The sequence below is a fragment of the Petromyzon marinus genome, chromosome 25 (assembly GCF_048934315.1).
Source record: "Petromyzon marinus isolate PM22_M1 ecotype Great Lakes invasive population chromosome 25, UKy_Petmar_22M1.pri1.0, whole genome shotgun sequence".
NCBI lineage: Eukaryota > Metazoa > Chordata > Hyperoartia > Petromyzontiformes > Petromyzontidae > Petromyzon > Petromyzon marinus.
The window spans coordinates 6,749,781-6,772,682 of NC_133691.1; the positions used below are offsets into that span (position 1 = coordinate 6,749,781).

At 46.3% G+C, this 22,902-nt stretch overlaps 1 protein-coding gene across 1 annotated transcript; it reads left to right on the plus strand.

Annotated features, from left to right (window-relative positions):
* Positions 1-1,117: 1,117 nt before the first annotated feature.
* On the plus strand, positions 1,118-20,654 carry LOC116945895 (thyrotropin-releasing hormone receptor). Its single transcript, XM_032960551.2, has 3 exons — positions 1,118-1,966; positions 6,364-7,314; positions 14,571-20,654. The coding sequence occupies exons 2-3, from the start codon at positions 6,397-6,399 to the stop codon at positions 15,237-15,239; spliced, it is 1,587 nt and encodes a 528-aa protein (XP_032816442.2). The 5' UTR covers positions 1,118-1,966; positions 6,364-6,396; the 3' UTR covers positions 15,240-20,654.
* The last annotated feature ends 2,248 nt before the right edge of the window (positions 20,655-22,902 follow it).

Genomic DNA, 22,902 nt, shown 5'->3' on the forward strand with positions numbered 1-22,902 from the left:
TGAAGAACACCGCTCCACAGACCATCGACTGCTATCCTATGGCCTGCAACACCAGTCTGACCCACTACTCCATACGGTCCTTTACATTGGAGTAATAGCTTATTCCGTTGTAGTTGGCAATAACAGAAGCGCGTTGACTCTTGCTGTAAAGGTACGATCTTCGGCCTTTGTGTTATTGCACCACTTCCTCCATTCACCCATTGCGGTTTGCAGAGACTCGAGACGTTCACGCGCCTCGGACACGTGCTCGCATAGTGCATGGAGGTGATCTATCTGTGTGGAGCTTTTGAGTGTTATCCCGAACGACTAGCTGGAAGTGAACCCATGTTTCAATACAAAGTGGCTTTGCTGACTAATAACTGCCATTTTGTATATATATTTTAATGAAAAATATCGAAGGTTCTGGCGACCTAGGTTTCATTTCTGACTATTTTGGACGGCACAATTCTCAAATGGAAGCTGAATCGGGTACAAGTACCTCTGTGTCATCATCAACCGCGTTCTATACACTGGTGAAAAAAAGGCCTCCCCAATTCGTCATCATCCCCTCATGGTCCCGAGATTCTACACCCCATCGAGTTTCTACACACGAGCTGATGTTATCGTATGAGTTGAGCTCATTGCTATATCACCACAGTGGTCATTCTCTTTGGTGTTGTGCAATTACTTCGCTACCACTCCAATAACAGTCTCAACCAACGGCCATCATCTATTCCAGTGATGTGTGTGTATGTATGTATGTTGAACTTCTTTCGCACCGTACGTAACCAACCGTGATGACTGGAGGTGCGGGGGAAGGACAGCAAACTAAACACAAAAAGCAGTTCTAAAGAAATGGGGAAGATGATTGGCTGGAGGGAAAGCGGAAGGTCAAGGAAAGCTTCGGGAAAAGGGGCTTGAGTCGAGATACAAGTCGCTTCAAAAACATGGTTAATACTTGGGTTAATTTGCAACAATTCCACAAGAAATGTGCTGCTGCCTCCGGGCTCTGGAGACCACCTGGAGAACATTTCAGACATTTAGTGTGGACAGCGATGGCGAACAAGTGGAGACTCTTTGACTTTTTTTAAGCTCTCGACATACATTTGTTATCATGTCAGAGTGTACTATCCTTTCTTTTTTCATGAAAAACGATAGTCCCATATAAGTGTTAAAAACAATGTTGAAGCACTCTGTATTGTTACGCCGCCTTGAGAGAGAGAGAAAAACCGGCATTGTAAAAACTGCTCCTGCCGCTGCGTGTGCGTTTAGCAGTGTGAGAAATGACTCAACTTATGGGAATATTTTGTTGTCCTTTCTGAGGAAATAAGGCGATTAGAATACAGCACTCGTCGAGGCCTTGAGTGTGGTAACCTTTAAACCACGTTGCTTAGTCCATTTCAAGTGGAATAAACAGCACTTATCTGAACAAACAAAAAAAAAATACACTGATGAAGTGACCGTGCATTTTTAATAATTTTCCCGTTAAAAAATTATATATATACCTCACTAAATCAACATAAAATTCACTGAACATCAAGATACACATTTAGCACCCCTTCGTTTAGTTTTTATTTGTCCCGAATGAACGTGTTTAGGACGCAGGGACTGAGCACGGGAAAAAAATGTTTTCATTCATTCGACGGAATTTAACCCACGTGCAGCCGCAAACCCAGCGTAATCCGAGTAATAAGGGTTGGCATTATATTTGCATGAAAGCACCGTCACTCACGTTTCGAGCGAGAGAGGCAGGAAGAGTCCTTTAAACTGCTGAGAGAGTGTGGAGGTGAGGAGAGGGGCTGTGATGAGATGGGGGGGTAAGGGGGTGGAGGCGGGGAGCGAGAAGACAGCCAGCTGTGTTAAAAGCTCCTTCCCCTGCACACACACACATACAGAGAGCTCCTACCCGCATTGGATTTGGCTCTGGGCACAACAACCCCGTGGCTTTTAGCACTGGAAAGAGTCAGCTTCCTGTAAACTTTAAAAGGTGAGTTCTATCTCTTCCGTGCCATTTGCATGTATTTATTCACAAGATTAATGATCGTCTCGCAACAACAACAACGCTTCTGTTAACGTTCTCATGAGCGTATTGTTTTGTCGATATGTGCACGGCGGTAGGCGATTTACATGGGATTTAAATAAATGCCCGATTTAAATTGTCGCAGGGACTATAACCCACGTGAAAACGATACACTTACCTGGGTCGCTGTTGAAAGAAACAAGTTTGTAACGCGTTTCATCTCAAAGATAAATGCGCAGCATACCCCCGTATCGCCTAGGCTGCTAATGAAAGTGCTGTTAGGCAGCACCTACAGTCAGGAGTGAAACTAATTTATAAAACAATATTTTGGCCAAAACGTCCTTAAATGTGTAAGTTTCCTATTTCCCATTGTGCGTGCAAATAGACGTTACTTTAGCGATTTCGTGTGAATTGTCACACACGCTGATTACAACGTGCATGCTGGCTATATACATCAACATCTAGTGCATACGATTCAGCGCTGTTACCATAGGCTGCATTCACGTTTTCATATACTGTACTCCAATGCATATTGGGGTGGAGTGGTGGCGCATTGGTTAGCGCATTGTGCAATGCACCCTCTCCGAGTTTAATTCCCGACCACGGCTAACATCAGTGGCGAGTGATATGCGAACTGGTCCTGGGACCCCTTCCTCTCTGCTCATCAAGGCGCGCTGACCGGGCTGGTGAAGTATGGTCCAACAACCCCCAAACACCGACAACAGCCTTCATCCAGCAGTGCATTGACAGAAGGGCTCTCTCTGTACGTTTTCCGCCTGTTTGTGGATGCTACAGTATATGACCGATGTGTAAGTGCTGTCACATGTAAGAATATGATTAATGATGTCTAAGACTTTATTAAACTGCCACCATATAACGCAGTTGTTTTTAAAACGTAGATTTTACGCATTTCAAGACTCTATGGTCGTGAAATTGTTTATTGATTTATATGTATACGCTACCAGTGTACACTGCTTTTTTATATACGTTTATTATAAATCAATAGCAATATCGATGGCTCAGCGCACGAACTGCAACGTATGTACATACCGTTCCACGAGTATATGTGTTTCTCGTTTAGCCTTATAGACTGTCAGGGTGAGTAATGTTAGTGAGCACCTATTAAGCAGCTTAAGGGGCATATGTCAACCGGCATGCATATCGCACCAATTACTCCTTTCTGGTTGTCGACCAATGAGAGGACCGAGTCTGATTTTAGACACTAATTTCCACTGTTATTCGTGAGTACCAATCGAATCGGATGAATATAAATCATCTGGATGCTACGTCTTTAGGCATTTCAAGATCTTCTTCTGGGTTCTTTCGGTAAAGTCACGTAGAATGGAGATAAAATAATAAAAAATAATAATAACAGAATAAAATTCTCACGACGTTTCGGCCACAACACAAGTAGCCTTCCTCAGGTGAAGAAACAGGACTGTCCGGAAGACAGCGCTGTCCAGTTTCTTCACCTCAGGAAGGCTACTTGTGTTGTGGCCGAAACGTCGTGAGAATTTTATTGTTATTATTTTTTATTATTTTATCTCCATTCTACGTGACTTTACTGAAAGAACCCAGAAGATGAATCCATGCAGTCACGAAAGCTTTAAATCGAAAATTTTAAGATCTTCTCTAAATGAAACGAGCATTGGGCGGTGATCGTTGAAGCTGTAAGTCTTGAGCCATTGGTGGTAATTCCACATTGCTATGACAATGACCATGATATGATTAGAGCAAGCTCAGTTTGCTTGCTTACCATATACCGTTGCGTTAAATTTATCCACCATGGAAATATGGTGATGATTATCAGTAAACGTTGGATGGGATTTAACCCTTGTTTTTAAGATTCACATCTACTTGACATCTCGACTAATCTGAGTGTAAATGATAATAATTTACCACCCCCTTTGCTAATCCACTGCTGGATTGTGACCTCTCCATTCAGTGTCGGTCATTGGGGTTGCTTGCCCATGGTTCACCACGCTCGTCAGTGGGGGTTGGTGATGCAAGCGACCCAAGACTGGTGCATGTATCACTGGCCACTGATATTAGCTACGGCCCGGAGTCAAACTCTGCACTACCAAGTTCACGGCGCAGTCCGCAAATAATTTCACCGCTGCTGCACCCTACGTTCTGATTGTAGAAGTGGCATTCAGCTGGGGTTAAAATGCAACACAAAAAACCTTGTTCTACTGAAGCACTTTTTTTTGCCTACGCCCAGCACTGCCTTGTTGCTAAGCTATGTTTATTAAGTCCTGGGTGATTGGATGGGCTCCAGAGCTGCAGGGTCTTTCCCTTGAGAGCAGTGTTGTCTTTATTAAGAAAAGGAGCCCTCTTCAAAATTTATTGCTTAGACCACTTGACCTCCAGTGGACATAGAAAAAAAAGGAAGCACCATTGACATTAAATTTCCCCACAAAAAATGTGAACGATCTCTCTGCACCCACGTGTGGATGGGTTCTTTAATTAATATTATCAATTATTAATAATTCGTAGCAAACAATACTCGTATGGAAATAACTTGACATTTGTGAATGTCATTGGCCATTTAAATGAGATCTGGGATTTGTGTAAAAATGCGGATGACAACACAGAAATGAAACGTGGCTCGATGTTGTATTACATTATTAATAATGAAAATCCTTTAGATATATATATATTTTTAAAACGAGTTTATCCACTACAGCCTCGTTGAGACTCTATATCAGATGGGTCCTACATTTATGCTATGATGTATGGTAAACACACTGGACTTGCAATCCAGAGGTCATCGGTGCAAAGTGCCCACCCAGAGGCATGAATGGGTATGCCGCACTTAGTCGATCGGCAGGTCACCTGCGGTGGGGTCAAGTGTGAGTACTCCCACCTCTTCAAAGACGTCTGGCCATCGTGGAAGAGTAGGCCAAATCCTCTTTCACGGGGCTCTTTAGAGCTCCACATAGTGGAGGACCTTCCACCAGCAGTGGCGTGAGACGGGAATTTCAGGGCTGCACTTTTATCTTTAACCTGGTCCATAAATCAGGGACGAACCTGTTGCACTGACAACCTGTGGCAACTTGTCGCACACCAGTCGATTGCTATTGTATGGTTTCACATTATTTGAAAGCTTTAAACTACGTAAGGCCCACGAGCGATACAGCTCTGATTCAGATGCGACCTGGCCACAAATGATAGCTCAACGAAGTGGCTTATCGTGTGGAAATTGATAGCAGCCAAATACTCTAAACGCGTGATTCTTAATATGGAGGGGAAAAACGGAGGACCCGGAGAAAAGTCGATGCAACCAGGGGGAGAATATACAAACTCCAAATATACTGGCATCATGGTCGGGATCGAACCCACGGCCTCCTGTTTACCAGGTGAGGTAGTTAACATCTCGCCACCGTGGTGCCCTAGTGAGACGGTAAATTATGATTCCGGGTGTAACGACGCATCAATTGATTGATTCTTAAGAATAGATGTTTATAATTGGTTCATTTTGGCATTTAAAGGAATCATGTCATATCTGCAGCCTCTAGAGGCCGCTATATTGGCTGCAGTGTTAAAAATGTAATTAAGTCATGATTTTATAACGACCCTCAATAGTGGTAATTGAATCGTCGGTAGAGTGAATAATTACTCTCCTGATAATGTGCGTAACCACACTCGTTGGTATTGAGATAGTGCTCACCTATGCTGGTGGAAATTCCACAGTCATGTGACATGGTCCAGTAACTCTCACAGGCAACTAATATTGACTACTCACAGCGTAGTACAGCACTCATTGTATGAATCATTTTCAAGGTAATACATTCCCTGAATACAGTATTGCACGGGATCAAAGGACAGGCTTCGTAATCTCCAATATTTAAGACGGGTGGCGGCGGTGGTGGTGGTGATGATGATGATAACAAGCATGACATGATGATCTCCGTGTGATTCACCAACCCCACCTCCAGAGTTTCGGATTGGGGGTGTGTGCGAATCCGTGGTGGTTCTGGGCCATTGCTGGGGTGGTGGGGGGGGGGGTCCTCAACATAAATTATTTTTGGCAGCTCCACTTTCAAATAATACACTTCGTGACCGATGACAGATTCGAGAAACATTGACAAAAATTCATAGAGATGTATTGAGGTGCAGACGAGATCTGGATTTAATAAAGGTTATATTTGCTAGTTATATTTATTAGGATTGGAATTGTGAGATATTTGACGCACCCTAATTTGTTTTCATGAACTGGGGCTCCTTGAGTAAGTTTGCTTGGGGCCATACACCTCAACTTGGCTTTTATATTTTGGCCAGGGGGGGGGAATCACCGACGCGTGTCACACTTCACTTCCGATCTGGCGTGTCGACCCCTCTGCGTCCCCTCTCTCATCCCACAGCCGCCGCGGCCGCCGCGAGGTGCCACCGGTGGCATGGACGCCCTCTCTCCCAATTCCACGGCCGCACCGCTCGCGGGCGCCAACGCGAGCGCCAACGTCACCTTCGCGGCCCTGTCGCCGCCACCCGACCACTACACGGCCACGTACCGCGCCGTGTCGCTCGCCCTCGTGCTCGCCATCTGCGGCGCGGGCATCGTGGGCAACGTCATGATCGTGCTGGTGGTGGTGAGGACCAAGCACATGCGTACGCCCACCAACTACTACCTGGGCAGCCTGGCCATCGCCGATCTCCTCGTGCTGCTCGCCGCCGGGCTCCCCAACGTCTCGGACAGCCTGGCCGAGAGCTGGGTGTACGGCTACGCGGGCTGCCTGGCCATCACGTACCTGCAGTACCTGGGCATCAACGTGTCCTCGTGCTCCATCACGGCGTTCACTCTGGAGCGGTACCTCGCCATCTGCCACCCGATCCGCGCTCAGTCGCTGTGCACCGTGTCGCGTGCCAAGCGCATCCTGGCGCTGGTGTGGAGCAGCACGGCCATCTACTGCCTCGTCTGGTTCTTCCTCGTCGACGTGCACCCGCGCAGCCAAGGAGGAGGCGGGGGAGAAGATCCGCGCTCGAACGTCACGGAGTGTGGCTATCGCGTCAGCCGCAACCTCTACCTGCCCATCTACTTCTTCGACTTTGCTGCATTCTACGTGCTGCCGCTGGTCCTCGCCTGCGTGCTCTACGCGCTCATCGCCCGCGTCCTCGCCAAGGGGGCGGCCGCCGCTGCTGCCAACCCATCCTGCCTCACCTCCCCGGCACCCGTTCCGCTCCTGCCGCCTCCTCCCGCGTCGCGGACGCTGGCGGCGCCGGCTGTGCCGCTCTCGCTGCCCCTGGCCGCCGTGTGCTCGGGCACGGTGCCGTCCGTCAATCGCCGGGGCAAGAGCGCCTACTCCTCCCGCAAGCAGGTGTGCGTGCGACCGGGCCCAGTGGTGGTAGTAAAAGCATTAGAAAAGTAAAAAAAAAAATAGACTTATTTTCAAATACAGTTGACTTATTTTCCCAGAAAAAAACACACTACTGGGTCTGTTGACCTTTTGTTATTTTTTTGGAGGCTCCAGCGTCGCGTTTGGCCAGCACGAGTGCTGTTGTCTGTTTTTAGCCATGGGAGGAAACCGGAGAATCCCCGGAGAGATCTCACGCAGAAAGATTCCCAGGTCAGGAATTGAACTGTGGACCTTCTAACTGTGAAACACAAGTGTTACCAATTTCTTAATCAGGTGAAACCACACGACAACAACATTGTTCTATTATCGGCCTACTACTATACGCATTTGTGAGATAGCGCCTTCGGGGGTGGCCTTGCACTGTGCGAATGGTGGAAATACCAAATCCACTAAATTATTTTTATCACGAGGATACATTCCACTTTGACTTTTTCCAATTTCAGGTGACACGAGCAGATGAGTAAACGGAATGCAACAGCACCGGCTTTATCGGAGCCTCCTCCACCAGACAGCGGCATGAAATCCACGCAGCTTCCCTCGAGTGCTGGCAACAATAGCGCGATAGCGACGCATTATAAACTCTATCTTCTCGTGGAGATGGCTGGGTGGCTTGAGGAGCTAGTACTGTGTCAGGGCACTGAGCTGGTGATGGTGAGAGCCAGGGTTTGAAAGCGTGCGGCCACCCATGATTCAACTTGATTCACAGACCACGTGAGTTAATGGTCCCAGCCTCATCAATGACGAATGCGCGTACCGTCACGGCAAAAGGACGGCAGTGCCTGTAAAGGTGAGGGATTGAGGTATCAAGTGGCCGGCTTCGGGCGTACATCCCATTTTGAGTAGCATTGTCAAAAATATCGAAATAATAACCCCTGTTTATCATGTATTAGCCCAAAAATATGCAGGCTAAGCAGCCTCAAGCACTTGCGCAATCAGACACATTCCACTCGAAGTAATCATGAACTTCATGGAAGTAGATTTGTACTCTTCACACAGGGTAGAGTTGCTGCACTAGTTGCTATATCACAGCTATTAACAGAACACAATAGCATACAATCAATGACCCAACGCACGCACCACAAGCAATACAACACAGAGCATACCATTCCAGACGCTCAATCAGACACCTACCCACTTAATCCAAATAGCCCTGGCATCTGGGTACTGTGGGTATGCGACGTAGAATTTCCCCGAGTAGCGGGCACTCTCCTCACCAACACGTGGAGACACGTAAGGATTCCAGTCCTCTATTCCACCTGCTCCCTTGCACACAGCTCCCTCCTTCGTCCACAGCTCTCTCATATTCACCCACAGCTCTCTCCTCCCTTCAATCCTGCTGTACGTCCCCTCTTATCCCTACGGGCCCCCTCTCCCATTCCCTCCCTCTACCCTCATCCCCGTCTCCTCACCTCCAGTCACCATCTTCGTTACTCGGGGTCACCTCGGTGCAGGGTAGGGAATGCTGATGTGGCAGGGTTCGTTATGGAGACTGTCACACCCTTATTGTCCCCTGTCTCGATGGCCTGGCGTAGTACCGTGCAGGATCACAAAGTGTCACGTGTGGATGCTTGGTGAGGGTCCCCCTCCCCCCCCGTTGTCATAGAGATGGACCCCCGAGGGGGACTCAGAGGATGGAGGTCCACCTTGTTTGAAGACGATGACATGAATCGCGCCCTTTCAGATGCGCTTCTGTGGCCGCCTGGAATGCTCTTTCGTCCGATATTAGGAAGCCACTGGAGCTATGCACTTTTAAATATAGATGGAACACTCATTTATTTAGGACTGCTTGTTGTGTGTTAGTTTGTTGTCCTTTGTCCGCACCTCCGATTAGCACGGTTGGCTACGTACGGTGGCGCGAAATAAGTTCAACATACGTGCATACATAGGTTCTGTCTCGGCCCGTACTCAATCCGTGGTGCTCCTGGCCCTTGGGACTGAAGATTTGGTCACTGGAGCGCTGCGAGGCCGCTTGCTCGCTGACTTAGCCCACGTGCTTGCGGCGGAGTGGCTTGACTCGGCCTCGTCCGCAACTCCTTATTCTTCTTGTTGGAGTGACCGACTCCTTAAATGCCAGCACAGTCCTTCAGAGCTGTAGCAGCATGTGCCGCACTTTGCTGCGTTGAAAACCTCAGCTGGTGAGTGATCTCGGCCATCGGTGGAGGCCTGGTTTTTTTGGCGGTTTGCTTTTCTCCCTTCTCCCCACCTCCCTCGCCCTCTCACCTCTGGCCAATGTGGAAAAGTAGGCCAGAGGGCTTCTCTTAGAGCCCTTGGCTCATGCCCGCAGCGCCATGTGCCAAGAGCAAGAATTCGCTGGGCTGCAGCTTCAGATGCTCCCAGGTACAAAACGTTTCACTCTGGTCGCTGCGCGATAACAATCTATCACAAGGGCGTGCGGACAAACTGCATGCTGGTGGGATGTTCATAAATAGTTCTGATACCATTGACCCAAGGCGGTGCACTGCCCCTCGTTGTGTGATTTTGTCCGATTGGAAGTGCCTGCTCGTGACACCTGCGAATGAAAGACCCGGCACGGAGCACGTCACTCTGCATAGCTGGAGCGGAGTGCTGACCTTAAACTCATTTGAATGCAGTAAATGCTTTGATTCCACAAATAATGCACACAGATACAGCATGATTTTTTTTTAGTTTGCATGCATTTTTAGAAGGGACAATGAAATGTTGAAGGTCAACTTTTCAGCCAAATAATGCTGGTACGTTTATTATTATTATCGTCTGTATTTACTCATTTCTTCCAGTTGATGGAATGCTTGTTTACCGGTGAGTTATCTGAGCTGTGTTCAATGCCCGTGACTGCCCAGTAATTTCTGTAAGGTGTTAGGATGAGCGATGCAACAGAACAAAAAAAAATCGTTGATTCTTCCGCTCAGGTTCCACACATATTCTCATAATTAAATTAATTATGAGAATGGATTACATTAAATTACGAGTTTGCATTTTAGACTAATCGGGCAAACGAAACAGCATGGACGGGAAAGAAAGCCACGATGAGAAACAGCACAAACGAAAGGGTGAAATGAGACAAAAAGTAACCGTTTATTTTAGGCGAATTGCAATTTTGACGATTCATCGAATCGCTGAGAGGGTGAATTGTCACATGCCTAGCGAGCGCCTAGCCATGTATCCATGTATGTTGAACTTCTTTCGCACCGTACGTACTGTAGCCAACCATACTAATCGGAGGTGTCATGACGACGATGTTAAAGATCCTGTTGCGCTTGTCACTAAAGGGAAGTCAATGTGCGCCACAGTCGTAGTGCACATTTTTCTCCCAATTACTAACCTTCGAGTACATTTATTCTTCCGTTGAAGACTGATCTGCCTTAAACATCCCAGCGTAAACATCCAGCATTCATTAACGAGAGGACATGACGTTTTTCATTTGGCGTATGAATGTGTCGTACAAAAGGAAAATGTATTAATTGTGCTTAATATTGTGCTCGTAAATTTATGGAATGCATTCCCACCGCATGAATGATTCCTTTGCATCACAATGGGCAAAATATACCGTTCATTCATGATTTAATTAATTTCATATATAAATTATATCTAAAATGTCATTAATAATAAATACAATTCATAAATTTTTTACAGGGTACGTGCTGTTAGCGAGCATCTTTTACGATCTGCACGGCACACAAGGAGATGGTGTAACCTCACCAAATCCACGTCTCTCTCGTGCGTCCATGGATGCGCTCGCAGCAGGCTGTCATTTCATGCCGAGCAGACCTAGAACAGGGGTCGACAAGCTGCGGTTCCGGAGACGCAACGCGGCTCTTTAAGGACTGCTCCCGCCACGTTATTTATTAAGGACCACCGTCTTGTATTCACCATGTGCATTGCGGCTCTTGCACTAGTGAGGTTTCTTTTCTACTGAATTCGAAAAAAATGGGCTCTTGTTGTTATTTTGCTTTGCCGACCCCTGACCGAGGAGATGCCCAGGCCAAGCCCACGTAACAATGCCCAAGTATAAAACCTGGCATGGAGGGCTTTTCCCACATTGCAAAGTAATACCCCGTTTAGCCGTAACAGCAGTGACACAAGCGAGCCATAATGTGCCTCTTAATTCCAACACACCTCGCCATCGCTTCCATCCCCGAGTTAAATGCCTGCCCTTGTTACGCAGCAACAACTGGCAAAGGCAGATAAATGAGTCTTCCGTGGTGACAATGGCAAACCACAAACACCTAGACGTGCAGTAGCCGCTGCTCAGTGTTCTACTACCCACGAGCCACTACACCTTACGCTACGTACATTTAATTGACTGAAAACATCTCAAGATATAGAGGACTCCTGAGCTTGGGCAATTGTTGGCACCGGCTCGACATCTGCCTACCTTCTGGCTTGCCTGCGGTTCCTCGGCATTGTGAGATCACGCGATTTGCACGAACGACGACGCGACATGAAAGTAAACGTTACTGTTACATTATTACATGTGATGTAGACTATCGGAGCAAGTGCTGTTAGCGAGCTCCTATTAGGGCCAACATGGCATGCGACGGTGTGGTGTGGCGAACAACATGCCGCCTCGCTGCTTTTGTCTCTCCGGTGCTGATGTTTGCACACCACAGTTTTTTTTTTAAGGCTGAGTTGACCTCTGTGAGATCCAGGAGAAGTTCTGGGCTTATTCGTTGCTCACGTTAGCCGGTTTCCGGATTCGTGCGCGATGCGGTGACCACTGCGACACCGCTGCCCATGCGCACAAACAAGGTTCAGATCTCCTGCTCGTGTTGCCTATTGCTCAGAGAGCCAATGGGTTCCCGACGTGTGGATTAGTTGGTGTGTTGCTTAGAGTTGGGACGGAAGCAAAGTTAAAATTCGACTGTTATCGCAGTTCACGTAGCACACAAAGCACACAAAAACTATGTAATTCAAAAGTGAAAATCTTCTTTGTCCAGCATTATGCTCGTGTCAGGGTGAAAATCCAATCGTGGCAAAAACGAAGATAATCCAAACGGCGTATATATGTTGTGGCTTTGAATACATTTCTCAGAATTGTCAATGTATTTTCGCATCCAGGTGGCAGGTCACAAAATTACCCAAATCCATTGGTGACAGGGTTAAAGTTCCAGCAGCTTAGAGCACACAATTTGGTTTAATATCAATTTCAGGCTGGGTTCTCAGGGTCTGCCTTGCACCTGTTGTTGTTTCTCAGCTATTGGATCACGTGACTCAGGCAGCTGCTCGCTTATTTGTGTAGATAATAAAATAACCACATCTGCTGCTCGAACGTGGATACTATATCAGGTCAGTAATGTGTCTAGAGATATCAATGTTAGTAACAAACAGGTCAGATTTTACGTGGCGGTTACTCTCTGTATAAGAATTATCATGGTGGCTATTGATGCCAGTTTGCGAGGGATAGTGGAGACATTTGGGAAAACTTGCTGCAGATCACACAAACCTCCTGACTCCCGGCAAAACCCAACTTCTTAAAGTCAATGACAATCTCCATAAATTGGAGAAATGAAGTTTTCGCGCTTGGAAACATGCAAAGCATGATGGGCGGGAAACATATGCCACGTAATCCGGAGAGTGTAGTGTGTACACACATAGCTTGCCCTGGTAAAAGTAAATAATAATGATTCTTTCATTTTATTTGGCGGCATTCATGCTCATAGCATCCCGTAACGCTGTACATGAATTATATATGAGGCCCAAATCCCATTTACAGCCACTATCAAGCAAATGGAAACCCCTACTACTACTACTACCACCAAGTAAAATCAAATACAAATGAATAAACAAATTAAGAAATTACACCAAAACAAAAAGCAAAGGTGCAGCCCTGCAACTTGCTTGCTCACGCCACTGCTGACAAACGGGCCTCAACTCGAGGCAGCCTTCCCAACCGGTCAGCGTGTTCCTAACCCTGTGGTCCGCAAGGCCCGTGGCACGTGATCTGTGAAACTGGCAGATCTTTTTTTCTTACAAACACTGGATTTTTGTTTGTTTGTTACCGCCACGGTGCTCGGTGAACATTTGTTGAGGGTTGACACTCGTCCGTGGGTCCAGAAAGGTTGGTTACCAATGCTGTCGAGCAGGGGTGGCCAACCTGTAACAGACCAAGACTCACAAATTACCCATGAGTTCTGCAGAGTCAAGTGTATATATATAATATTACGTCATCCAACTTTTCATGTAATTTTAATTCATTATTCTTTTGCTAATGTGATAGTACTTTTACATTAAGCCCCTTCGATAGAGCTGCACGTGGTGGATTAGAAAGCCGCTTGCCAGTTGGCCACCGCAACTGCAGGGAGTGTTTGGCCAAAGCTTCCACTCTGGCCGGATGTCTTGGAAGAGGTGGAGAGGGGCCACACTTTACCCCCCACCCCCCTCACACGGGACCTGTTGCTCGGCTAACCGTGGCTCTACCAATTTTTCCGTTTGCTGCCGCCATCGAAAGAGGCGGTGGGGGCGATTTAATAAGCGTGCACCATTGTTTCCGACTGCCACGCCGGGAGATTGAACCGGCAGCCGCCGGATTGCAAGTCCAGTGCGCGAACCGTTATACCACGGCAACATCTCATCGTGTGCTGTTATGGGGGATTTTTTTTTAATTTGTATCACCCAGCGTGACAAATGTATTTTTCTTTGTGACGGGAATAGTGATGCATGCCTGTAATCCCATGGTGAGAGGGGGCGAGTTTGTTGGATTGCACAGAGATCAGCATCTCGGTGACACATCAGCTTGCAGGGGAACAGTGAAGGTGGATTAGTAGAAGGCAGTACATAAAGTAGGTGACTGACTTCCTGGCATGCTTTATTTTAATCATTGATCCCTGGTACGTACGTGGGGTTTTACGCGGGGCCTCTGATTTCCATCGTAGTCAGACATATTCAAGATGGGAATTGGCCAAATGTCCATAGCAGCAGTCTTGAAAATTAGTTTTGAGACTCGGTGAGTTGTGGGTAAAAATTTGTATGGGGAATAAATGAATTGATGCTGAATCAAGAAATAAATAAATTATTACTCCAATTCTCTTAATTTTTTTTCACAAAACATTATACCACAGGAAGTGTCTACGCAATTTATCCACGATTTCTCTACGCAAAAGAAACATTCACAATGCACTCTGGTCGCTGTTTTTGAACGTGTCAACAATTTCTTAATTCAATGGATCACCGATCTTTCTCCAACCCGTCCCTTTCTCCTCCTCTCCATCTCCACACGTGTGCACACGCACAACCTGCAGGTGACCAAAATGCTGGCGGTCGTGGTTCTGCTCTTCGCCGTGCTTTGGCTTCCCTACCGCATGCTGGTGGTGGTCAACTCCTTCGTGTCGTCGCCGTACCACGACGCGTGGTTCCTGCTCTTCTGCCGCCTCTGCCTGTACGCCAACAGCGCCATCAACCCCGTCGTCTACAACGCCATGTCACAGAAATTCCGTGCCGCCTTCCGCAAGCTGTGCGGCTGCTGCCCTTGCGGCAGCGGAGGCGGCGGAGGAGGAGGAGGAGGAGGCCGTGGCAAACAGGCCGGACGACGGTGGCGTGGCGACGGCGGCGGTTGGAGGGGGCGGCCGTGGTTCTGGTACGGCTTCCACGACGGCCGCGGTGACAGCGGGCGCACGACGTCGTACAGCCAGCACCGCGGCTGCGGCTACGACGCGCGAGACAGCTCCACGACACGCTGCAGCCCCAGCCCCGATCGCTACAGCCTCAGCACGCAGGAGTCGGCCGCCGTGGCCGCCGTGGCAGCGGCCGCCTTCCACTGGGGGGGCGGTGGCGGCGCCGGAGGAGGAGGAGGAGGAGGAGGAGGCGGCGACGCGCGAAGGCCCACGGTGGGAGACGCGGGGGGCGGAGGGCAGGCCCGGCCCGACCACTGCCACCCACCGCAGAGGAGCGTGAGCTTCACCAGGGTGTGATTGCCCCACAGCTACCACCAACCTCCTCCCCCCCCCCCCCCCACCGCTTCCCCACCACTACCCCGTCTTCGAATGAGTTTGCTCTTGCGGAAGACGCTGAGATGTGCCGGCTCCAAGTGGAAACGGAAGGTGACCCAGTTTTAAACCTCTGCCGGTCAATGATGAGAGTGGCTGCTGTTTTAGTCAATGTGGCGGCACGTGACGGATGCGCACGGTGCATCGCTTTAACTCGAGTGACATGATGCGAATGTGGAAAAGGCCTGGAAGTGATTGCCAGAAGCAGCTATGTGGAACATTAACTCGGTACAAGGTCCCAGGATGCGTTTTTTTTTCCCCAAAGTATTCCACAGATAGTGGCGTTTTCAGCAATTGCTTTCATTACAGTTGAGCGGGCAAATGTTTGTAATGACATTTAGCTTCGTATAAGTAATATTTTTTTAAAGTTTCATTCATTTAAATCAAGTGAGAAAGTTAAATTGGTGATGAAAATACAATTGAATCGACACACTGCATAATGGCATTGCTTGTCATGTGCCATGCAAATTAAACGAAATAGCGGATCACGTAAGTAAGTGCAATTTTAAATGCGCAACTCTTATAAGCTTTGTTATCACGAGTCAATATGTGAAATCTGTCTTTTAAATTGTGACTAACAGAGTATCGGTTTTCTTCCTAAACACGAAATTTCTAAAATATATATTTTTAAAACAGCACCTAGGGACTCTTTGAAAATAAAAAAAGTACTTCTCACTACTACCATCCAGTGAGATTAATTATTTGAGGTCACCTGCTGTTGGTGTTGATGAATGTATAGAGTTTATCTTCCTGTTGGTAAGATGGACTAGTATTCTTGATTTTCGCTTATACAGTTGCTCCATACTTTTTAAGTTTTCAACCGCAATTGATGAAGTCTAAACATCGTAATTGTATATAACACCCTCGTGTATATGTGAACTATTCGTGCTGTAGAAGAAATGTAATTCCGAGTATTCAATATTTGTACAGATGTCATTTTCTTGCATTAATTAATGAATCACACAGACGCTTTACATGACACTGACCTCCATTGCTGTCAATCAAATCTCTGAATTAATTTCAAGGACATAAAGCCAGTGAAGACTGTTTCTCTCAACCCTCAATGTTAGGTTATGTGGTAACCTTACATGCCTTGTGTGCATGTGTCCTCGCCTAAAAATATATATAATAGACAAATTGTACATTTTCCACAAACAAACAGATTCTCCACAGATTTGTCGAATCCCGACAACATTATTAAGTTTTGCTTGTGAAACGGGAAATGAAAAATCTTGCACAAGACATTTTTGTCCAAAATTATATTAAAATTGTGACGTGAGTGGGTGGCAGAGTGTCACATTGGTCACGCTTGTGCCTCACAACAAGAAGGGCCTGGGTGTGATTCTGGACCCGGGGGGGGGGGGGGCCCTTTTTGTGTGAAGTTTGAATGTTGTTCCCCTCTTCTGCACGAGTTTCCTCAGAGTTCTGCGGTTGGCTCTCAGCTAAACATCAACACACAATGTAACTGTTATTGGACAGACATCCCAGTGCTGAAAAATTAGCTACAAATCACTCCATTGGAATTACAGAGAGCAACATCGCGCTCCCCCTGCCGTGAAAACCTGGCAGGGCCCTCTTGAAAACGAGTCTTGAGATTCAGCGAGGCGTTCTTAGGTAAACACGCGTAACAATAAAAGTAACAATCTCGTGTAATTGCGACGAATACACTTCCATTCTGGAACTCGGCAGGTAGCAGTGCATCACCCCGTGTCTGAGAACAGCTCCACATGCATTTACAGGATGGGTGTTAAGGAAAAACAAAAGCGACTAGATTGTGGTGACGTACATGATTGCATTCGACCCGAAGCTCTCTAATTAAGGTCACGTATTTGCAATAAATGCACCGCGGTTGGAACACATGGGGCGGTTGACCAAAAATCTGAGCTTCCTTTTTGGAAAGACACACGACCACCCCTCCCCGCCACCCCTCAATCATCACGCAACGATGACATTCCTCTTTTAAACACCAGTGGGGTCAACGGTGCTTAAGCCATTAACAAGGAGGCCCGGGGCAATTTAGTTGAATGTGGCACATTCCCGTGTTATTGAAAATCCTTTCATCTTAACCCCCCTTGCTCATCTTTCTGCTCCGCTGCTCAACAGAAACGATTGCCATTTCATCATCGTGTTAACTTTCAACGCTTCGCGTTTATCTCGCAGAGGATCAAGCGCGATTATGATGATTACCCGCGTGCTCCTAATTATTGGTGGTGTTGGCCTCTTGCTCACATGCATTGTGAATAAATGCACTGTCAATGTCCCACTCGTCACTCGAAGCACCGTCAATTAACATAACATAATGAAGTGGAATCGTGTAATCAGCCACAGTTTTTCTAGTTACGCCGACGACAGCGACACATGGGTGCACAGACTCTTTAAAGTTATACAGACAATGACATTGACATCGGCAGTATTAGTAAATTGATACAAACAACGATTTTATTTTAATCGCATATCAAATATAGGAAATCTTCAGCATTAATGAGCATATGCTGTCAATGTATGTGATTCGTGCACCAGATGTGCAATTTGACATTTAACTTTGGCAGGGAGGCAGTTGTGTGGAAGTCGGCGAGCGTGCAGGTACTGAGAAGGCTGATATATCGCCGGATCATGAGGGCAGGCCTTGATACAGCAGTGGATTGATCACGGCTACTGCTGCTGCTGATGATGATAATGATGCTTCGATTTGAGGTTGTTCTTGTTTTACTGTCCATTGTTCTCAAAACATGTTGCCTAGCCCACCTTACCATAATATACGGTATTCTCGGCATTTCGAATTGAGGCGCAATTATGGAAAATTGTGTTAAACAAATCAAACGCAACAGCCTTTACACTGACGACAATATACCGCTCTGTGCTGATAAGTCAAACTAATTACCGCACTGCGTATGAAAAGCCTACAGCCAAAATGCATTGTAGCAAGAAGATGATGAGCAGCGATAACCCTATATTAGTAGGGATCATCTCATGTTAAGACATAAAGATCCCCCGTATAGCGTTAATAGACTTTTGGGGCAAGTGTTGTTAGCGAGCAACGATGAAGACCAGCACGGTACACGATGGGGTGGGAGGCAAGTACCACGCCTGACCGCCTTTTTTGTTTTCCCTAGCGTTGATATTTACACACCGCACCAGATATTAATTTGAGGCCGAGTCAACCTAGAGTAGGCCCGTCACCGGCCCAGATGATCAAACTCGAGATGCCGGGTTCGTAGCGCAGTGCGCTAACCACTACACATTAAGACACAAAGACAAAAATCCCCCGTATAGCCCTAACAGGTTGTTGGGGCAAGAGCACACACACACATTGCTCCAAAGCCATTAGCCAGGGCACCAACGCACGTGGGGACATTGGCTCGAGAGGACAAAAAAACCCTCACGTGGCACTACCTCCCTCGCCATCCATTAGGAGAGTCCTTGCCCATCACTCTGCCCGGTTTGGTATTAAAGTCAAAGCAACATTTGCTACCCTGTAGACGCGTATTTCATGGTTGTTTGGTAGTGCGCTGCCGGCTAGCCGCTTAGCTTGCACGGCCGATGCAAAACCATTTGTGCGTAAGAGGAGGGAGCAGGGTTCGAGACCGGCCCATGGTGAACTATGCGGCATGCAGTAGCGGCAGTGGCAATTGGGACTATTTAATCGATGTTGCTTAAAAGGTAATTAAAGCTCCATGGGGCCAGAGCTTGGGACAGCTTCGCCCTGTTCATTCTCGAAGGCAGCCGGTACACTTTGTGTGCTCCACAAAGACCAAAGTCGGCACACGTGCATGGCGAGTGTGCACGCAAGGCACTGGAATGCACGCGTATTAAATCATTGTCGTCCAACATTTGAGCCGCAGAGAGTCCATTTGGGATGTATCAGCTGTGTTGGGAAGTGAGGCGGACGCTTGCCGTGTCAACGTTGGTGTATTTTGTTGCAACTTCGCTGAGGATAATATTTTATATGAGATTTTAAATCTAAGGTTGTCTAAACGAGTGTCTACAAACCAGCTTCGTAACAACATTTCAATAGACCGAGCACTGTTTCTGGAAGGGAATAGATGAGACATAATTTATTCTTAAAAGTATACCTGAAAATGCACACTGCATTAAACACGTTTTACGTATTCTGTATTTATTGGTATATATGTACAAACGTTCACCTCGCCACCCCTCCCTCGATAACATTATTGAAGTTGTGCGACATAGTATGTATACAAATACAACTTGCATTCAGTTGCTTACATTGTTTTTGCTGACATTTTCAATATGTTTTATGCATATTATATACTTGTCTTTAATATGCTTCGAAAAACGTATGTACGTGCGTACGTGTGCGCTGTGGGTGTGTGTTTACGTGCGTGCGCATACGATGGGTAAGTTTTACCGGCATGGGTTTTGTAACGTCATTGTAAACAAGCTGTGTTTATGTTTTCTCTGGCCATGTGGCTTCAGGGTATAATGCATGTAAACAGCACTTAGCCAACGCCAGTGAGATCGTGTATTCAAATTCTTTGTGTCGCTCCTGACGATACAAACGCCAGGTGTTTTTGGATGTTGAGTACAGGATAGTCCAGATGTATTGTGGCCCCAAATTAATTCACCCCTAACATTGTTTTTCCCTTTGCATATTAATTTCTGTTTTAAACAAACCTCATTAGGTTTTAGTGAAATTAAGTGGGGGGGGGGGGGGGGTCACAAGACATCTGGACTGCTCTGTACAATGGGCATCGGCCAGTCATCGCTGACTCACACAACAACGAATTGATGTTGGCCTATGTATATCGTTATATATATAAATACTGTGATTAGGTCAAACCCAACTATTATTTGCTAGATAATTACAAATTAAAATGCTCTCTCATATCCACTTTTTGAAGAGAACATTCAAGTGAAATAGATCACACAAGTCCCTTTGATGGCAAACCTGGAGTCCATTATAATTACAATCACAGCGCTATCGGTAGCTTAAATCGCAATTCCACCGTGGGTGTGATTCATTGCAAATTATTGAAATTACAATTGTAATTGACCCAGGGTTCTGCATTGAAGTGTGCACGAAGGGCCATATCAATGACGAACGTCGTTTGAGACAAAGGACCGCGTTTTAAAACGGATTGTGAATGGGCCAATTTTTTTTTGTGAATGGTACCATTTTATAGCAATGGAAGCATTGCTATTGAATTGTTTTTATTTACTTACACATGTATCGTGTACATATGAGCATTTATGGTATACCTTTTTGAAATCGTGTTGGTCATTGTCTGAGCAAATGTAGGAAATTTCTATGATTGTGTTTTTTTTGCTAATTTGGTTTCGACTTTTGTCTTTGGCATAAATACACTTCAGAAAGCTCGATTTGAGAATCACGTCTGCTCTATTCAGTGTTTCGTGCTGTACATATATTCATTTACAGAAGAGTGCCCACTTTGAAAATATACCACAATGTCATGAGCGTGGTGAATTCAATGACACGGCATCGTGTCACCCTGAGGAATTAAATGACACCATTCAATTAAATGCATCGTTCTTCATTTGACAAGGTGGGAGCTCATTGAGATTCAGTGTCCCTTTTTTCGAGGCAGGCCACGGTAACTATCGGGATGTAGAAGCAGCCATTATTTAACAATACATACCGGTTGGACGTTCTAAAACCGTTCAATGACATTGACGCAAGAGTGCCGTATGCTTGTGAATAATATCACATGGTCTTCAATGTCCTCTTAAATGAAACTCAACTATTTTATTTTACCAGGTAAAGCCCACTGAGCTATGTAGCTCTTTTCCAAAAGTGACCTGGCCACAAATGCTAGCTCGACTGTGTGGCACATCAGCATGTGCATGTACAACAGCGAAACAATCTAAACGCACGTTTCTTAACGTGGAGGCAATAATCTAAGCGACCGCGGGGAGAACGCGCAAACTCCACATATACAGACATAGGGTCTGCAGGCTCTCAGACACGACCTCCTGCATACCACACACAGGAGATAACATCTCGCCACCGCGGAGAGATCTATCCTCACAGGAGAAGGATACATCCCGCTCCCAGTCCACCCACTCCCATCATAGCAATGTGGAATTTCAAACGTTGGTTCAGAACGTGCAATGGAGACGAGGACTGCCCCTGCGCTTTAAGCACGGCGACACTGTGATTGAGACGTGGCTTTACTTAGAACTGGCAGCTCGCTTGGCTAATGCCGGGTAAAATGCAGCACGCGGTTGTGGTTGGAGCTGTCGACTTGGTGCAAATTTGCGGGCTGGCGAACCCTCCGACTGCTGTGCTCCAGGCACCCACGCAGGACGCTTGCATTCCTCCAGCGCTCCCTTCCAATCACTCCACCTGCATTTTGTTAATTGGATAACAAGCCTCGACTACGTGAGTGTTGATTGCCACTCCACGTGTAAAGGGCACGCTGTTTCTAGCTCACTCACATGTCATTCAAAACGACAAGCATTTAGGCAATTCTGTTTCACATGACTGTATTGTTAAAGTAGTGTTTGCAGGCAAAGAGACATTAACAAAAAATAATTGGCATTATGAACAGCTTGAAAAATACCCACGTATGTGTACTTCTGGTGATGCAACAATAAAGTACAATGTAATAGCATTTGGATGTATATAGCGTATATATGTGACCGCGTATCAAGCCACTCTGTAGAAAAAGTGGGAATATTTAGTTTGTTGATAGAGGCAGTCAGTCATAAGTAGTGGAACACGGAAGGTCTTCAGGCTGCACTTGAACAGGGAAAGGAAGTCGATAGCATGGGTAAGGAGTTCCAGTCTATTCGGTAGCATGAGCCACCTCCCACTGAACGACGGTGGACTGTTGCGTTGCTTTAACAGACAGACTTGGTTGCTGGGGCAGATAGTGCATAAAGGGGAGTAGAGTGAGATGAGTGGGGAGAGGTAGGAGAGTGTGTGGAGGGGAGTAGAGTGAGATGAGAGAGTGTGTTGAGGGGAGTAGAGTGAGATGAGAGGTAGGAGGGTGTGTTGAGGGGAGTAGAGAGAGATGAGTGGGGAAGAGGTAGAAGAGTACAGTGCAGTGCCGGATTATCCTAGTAGCAAAAGTAGCAAATGCTACGGGCCCCGCACTTTCAAGGGCCCCGCGCTAAATCCTTTCAAGCTATAAATTCCGGTTCAGTGATTCTGCATGTGCTCTATTAATATAGTATTATACTGCCTTCACCTTTTATGAATGACTGGGTGTTTAATGTTAGCGATTTGTCGGATTATCTGGTTGTATAGCAATTTAAAAAATCAAATTACTTTACTATGCAAGTAAAACATTTGTATTCTTAGTTTTTTCGGTAAAGTCACATTGAAGGGAAACAACAAAATAATAAAATATATATAAAACAATAAAAAATTCTCACGACGTTTCGACCATAACTCAAACGGTCGTCTTCAGGTGTGATATATTTTATTGTTTTGTTGTTTCCCTTCAACGTGACTTTACCGAAAAAACTAAGAATATGAATTACTGCAGTCACGAAAGCTTTAAATCAAAATTCAAAACATTTGTGTTTTAATATTTATGTGTGTTTTATTTATTTATTTAGGGCACATTTATAACATATGCTACAGGCCCCGCACTAGGTTACT

Excerpts from the sequence above, each read along its gene's own strand:
- LOC116945895 (XM_032960551.2), top strand. The coding sequence starts at position 6,397 with ATGGACGCCCTCTCTCCCAATTCCACGGCCGCACCGCTCGCGGGCGCC. Across the intron at positions 7,315-14,570 it reads CCTACTCCTCCCGCAAGCAG|GTGACCAAAATGCTGGCGGT; the intron begins GTGTGCGTGCGA and ends CACAACCTGCAG.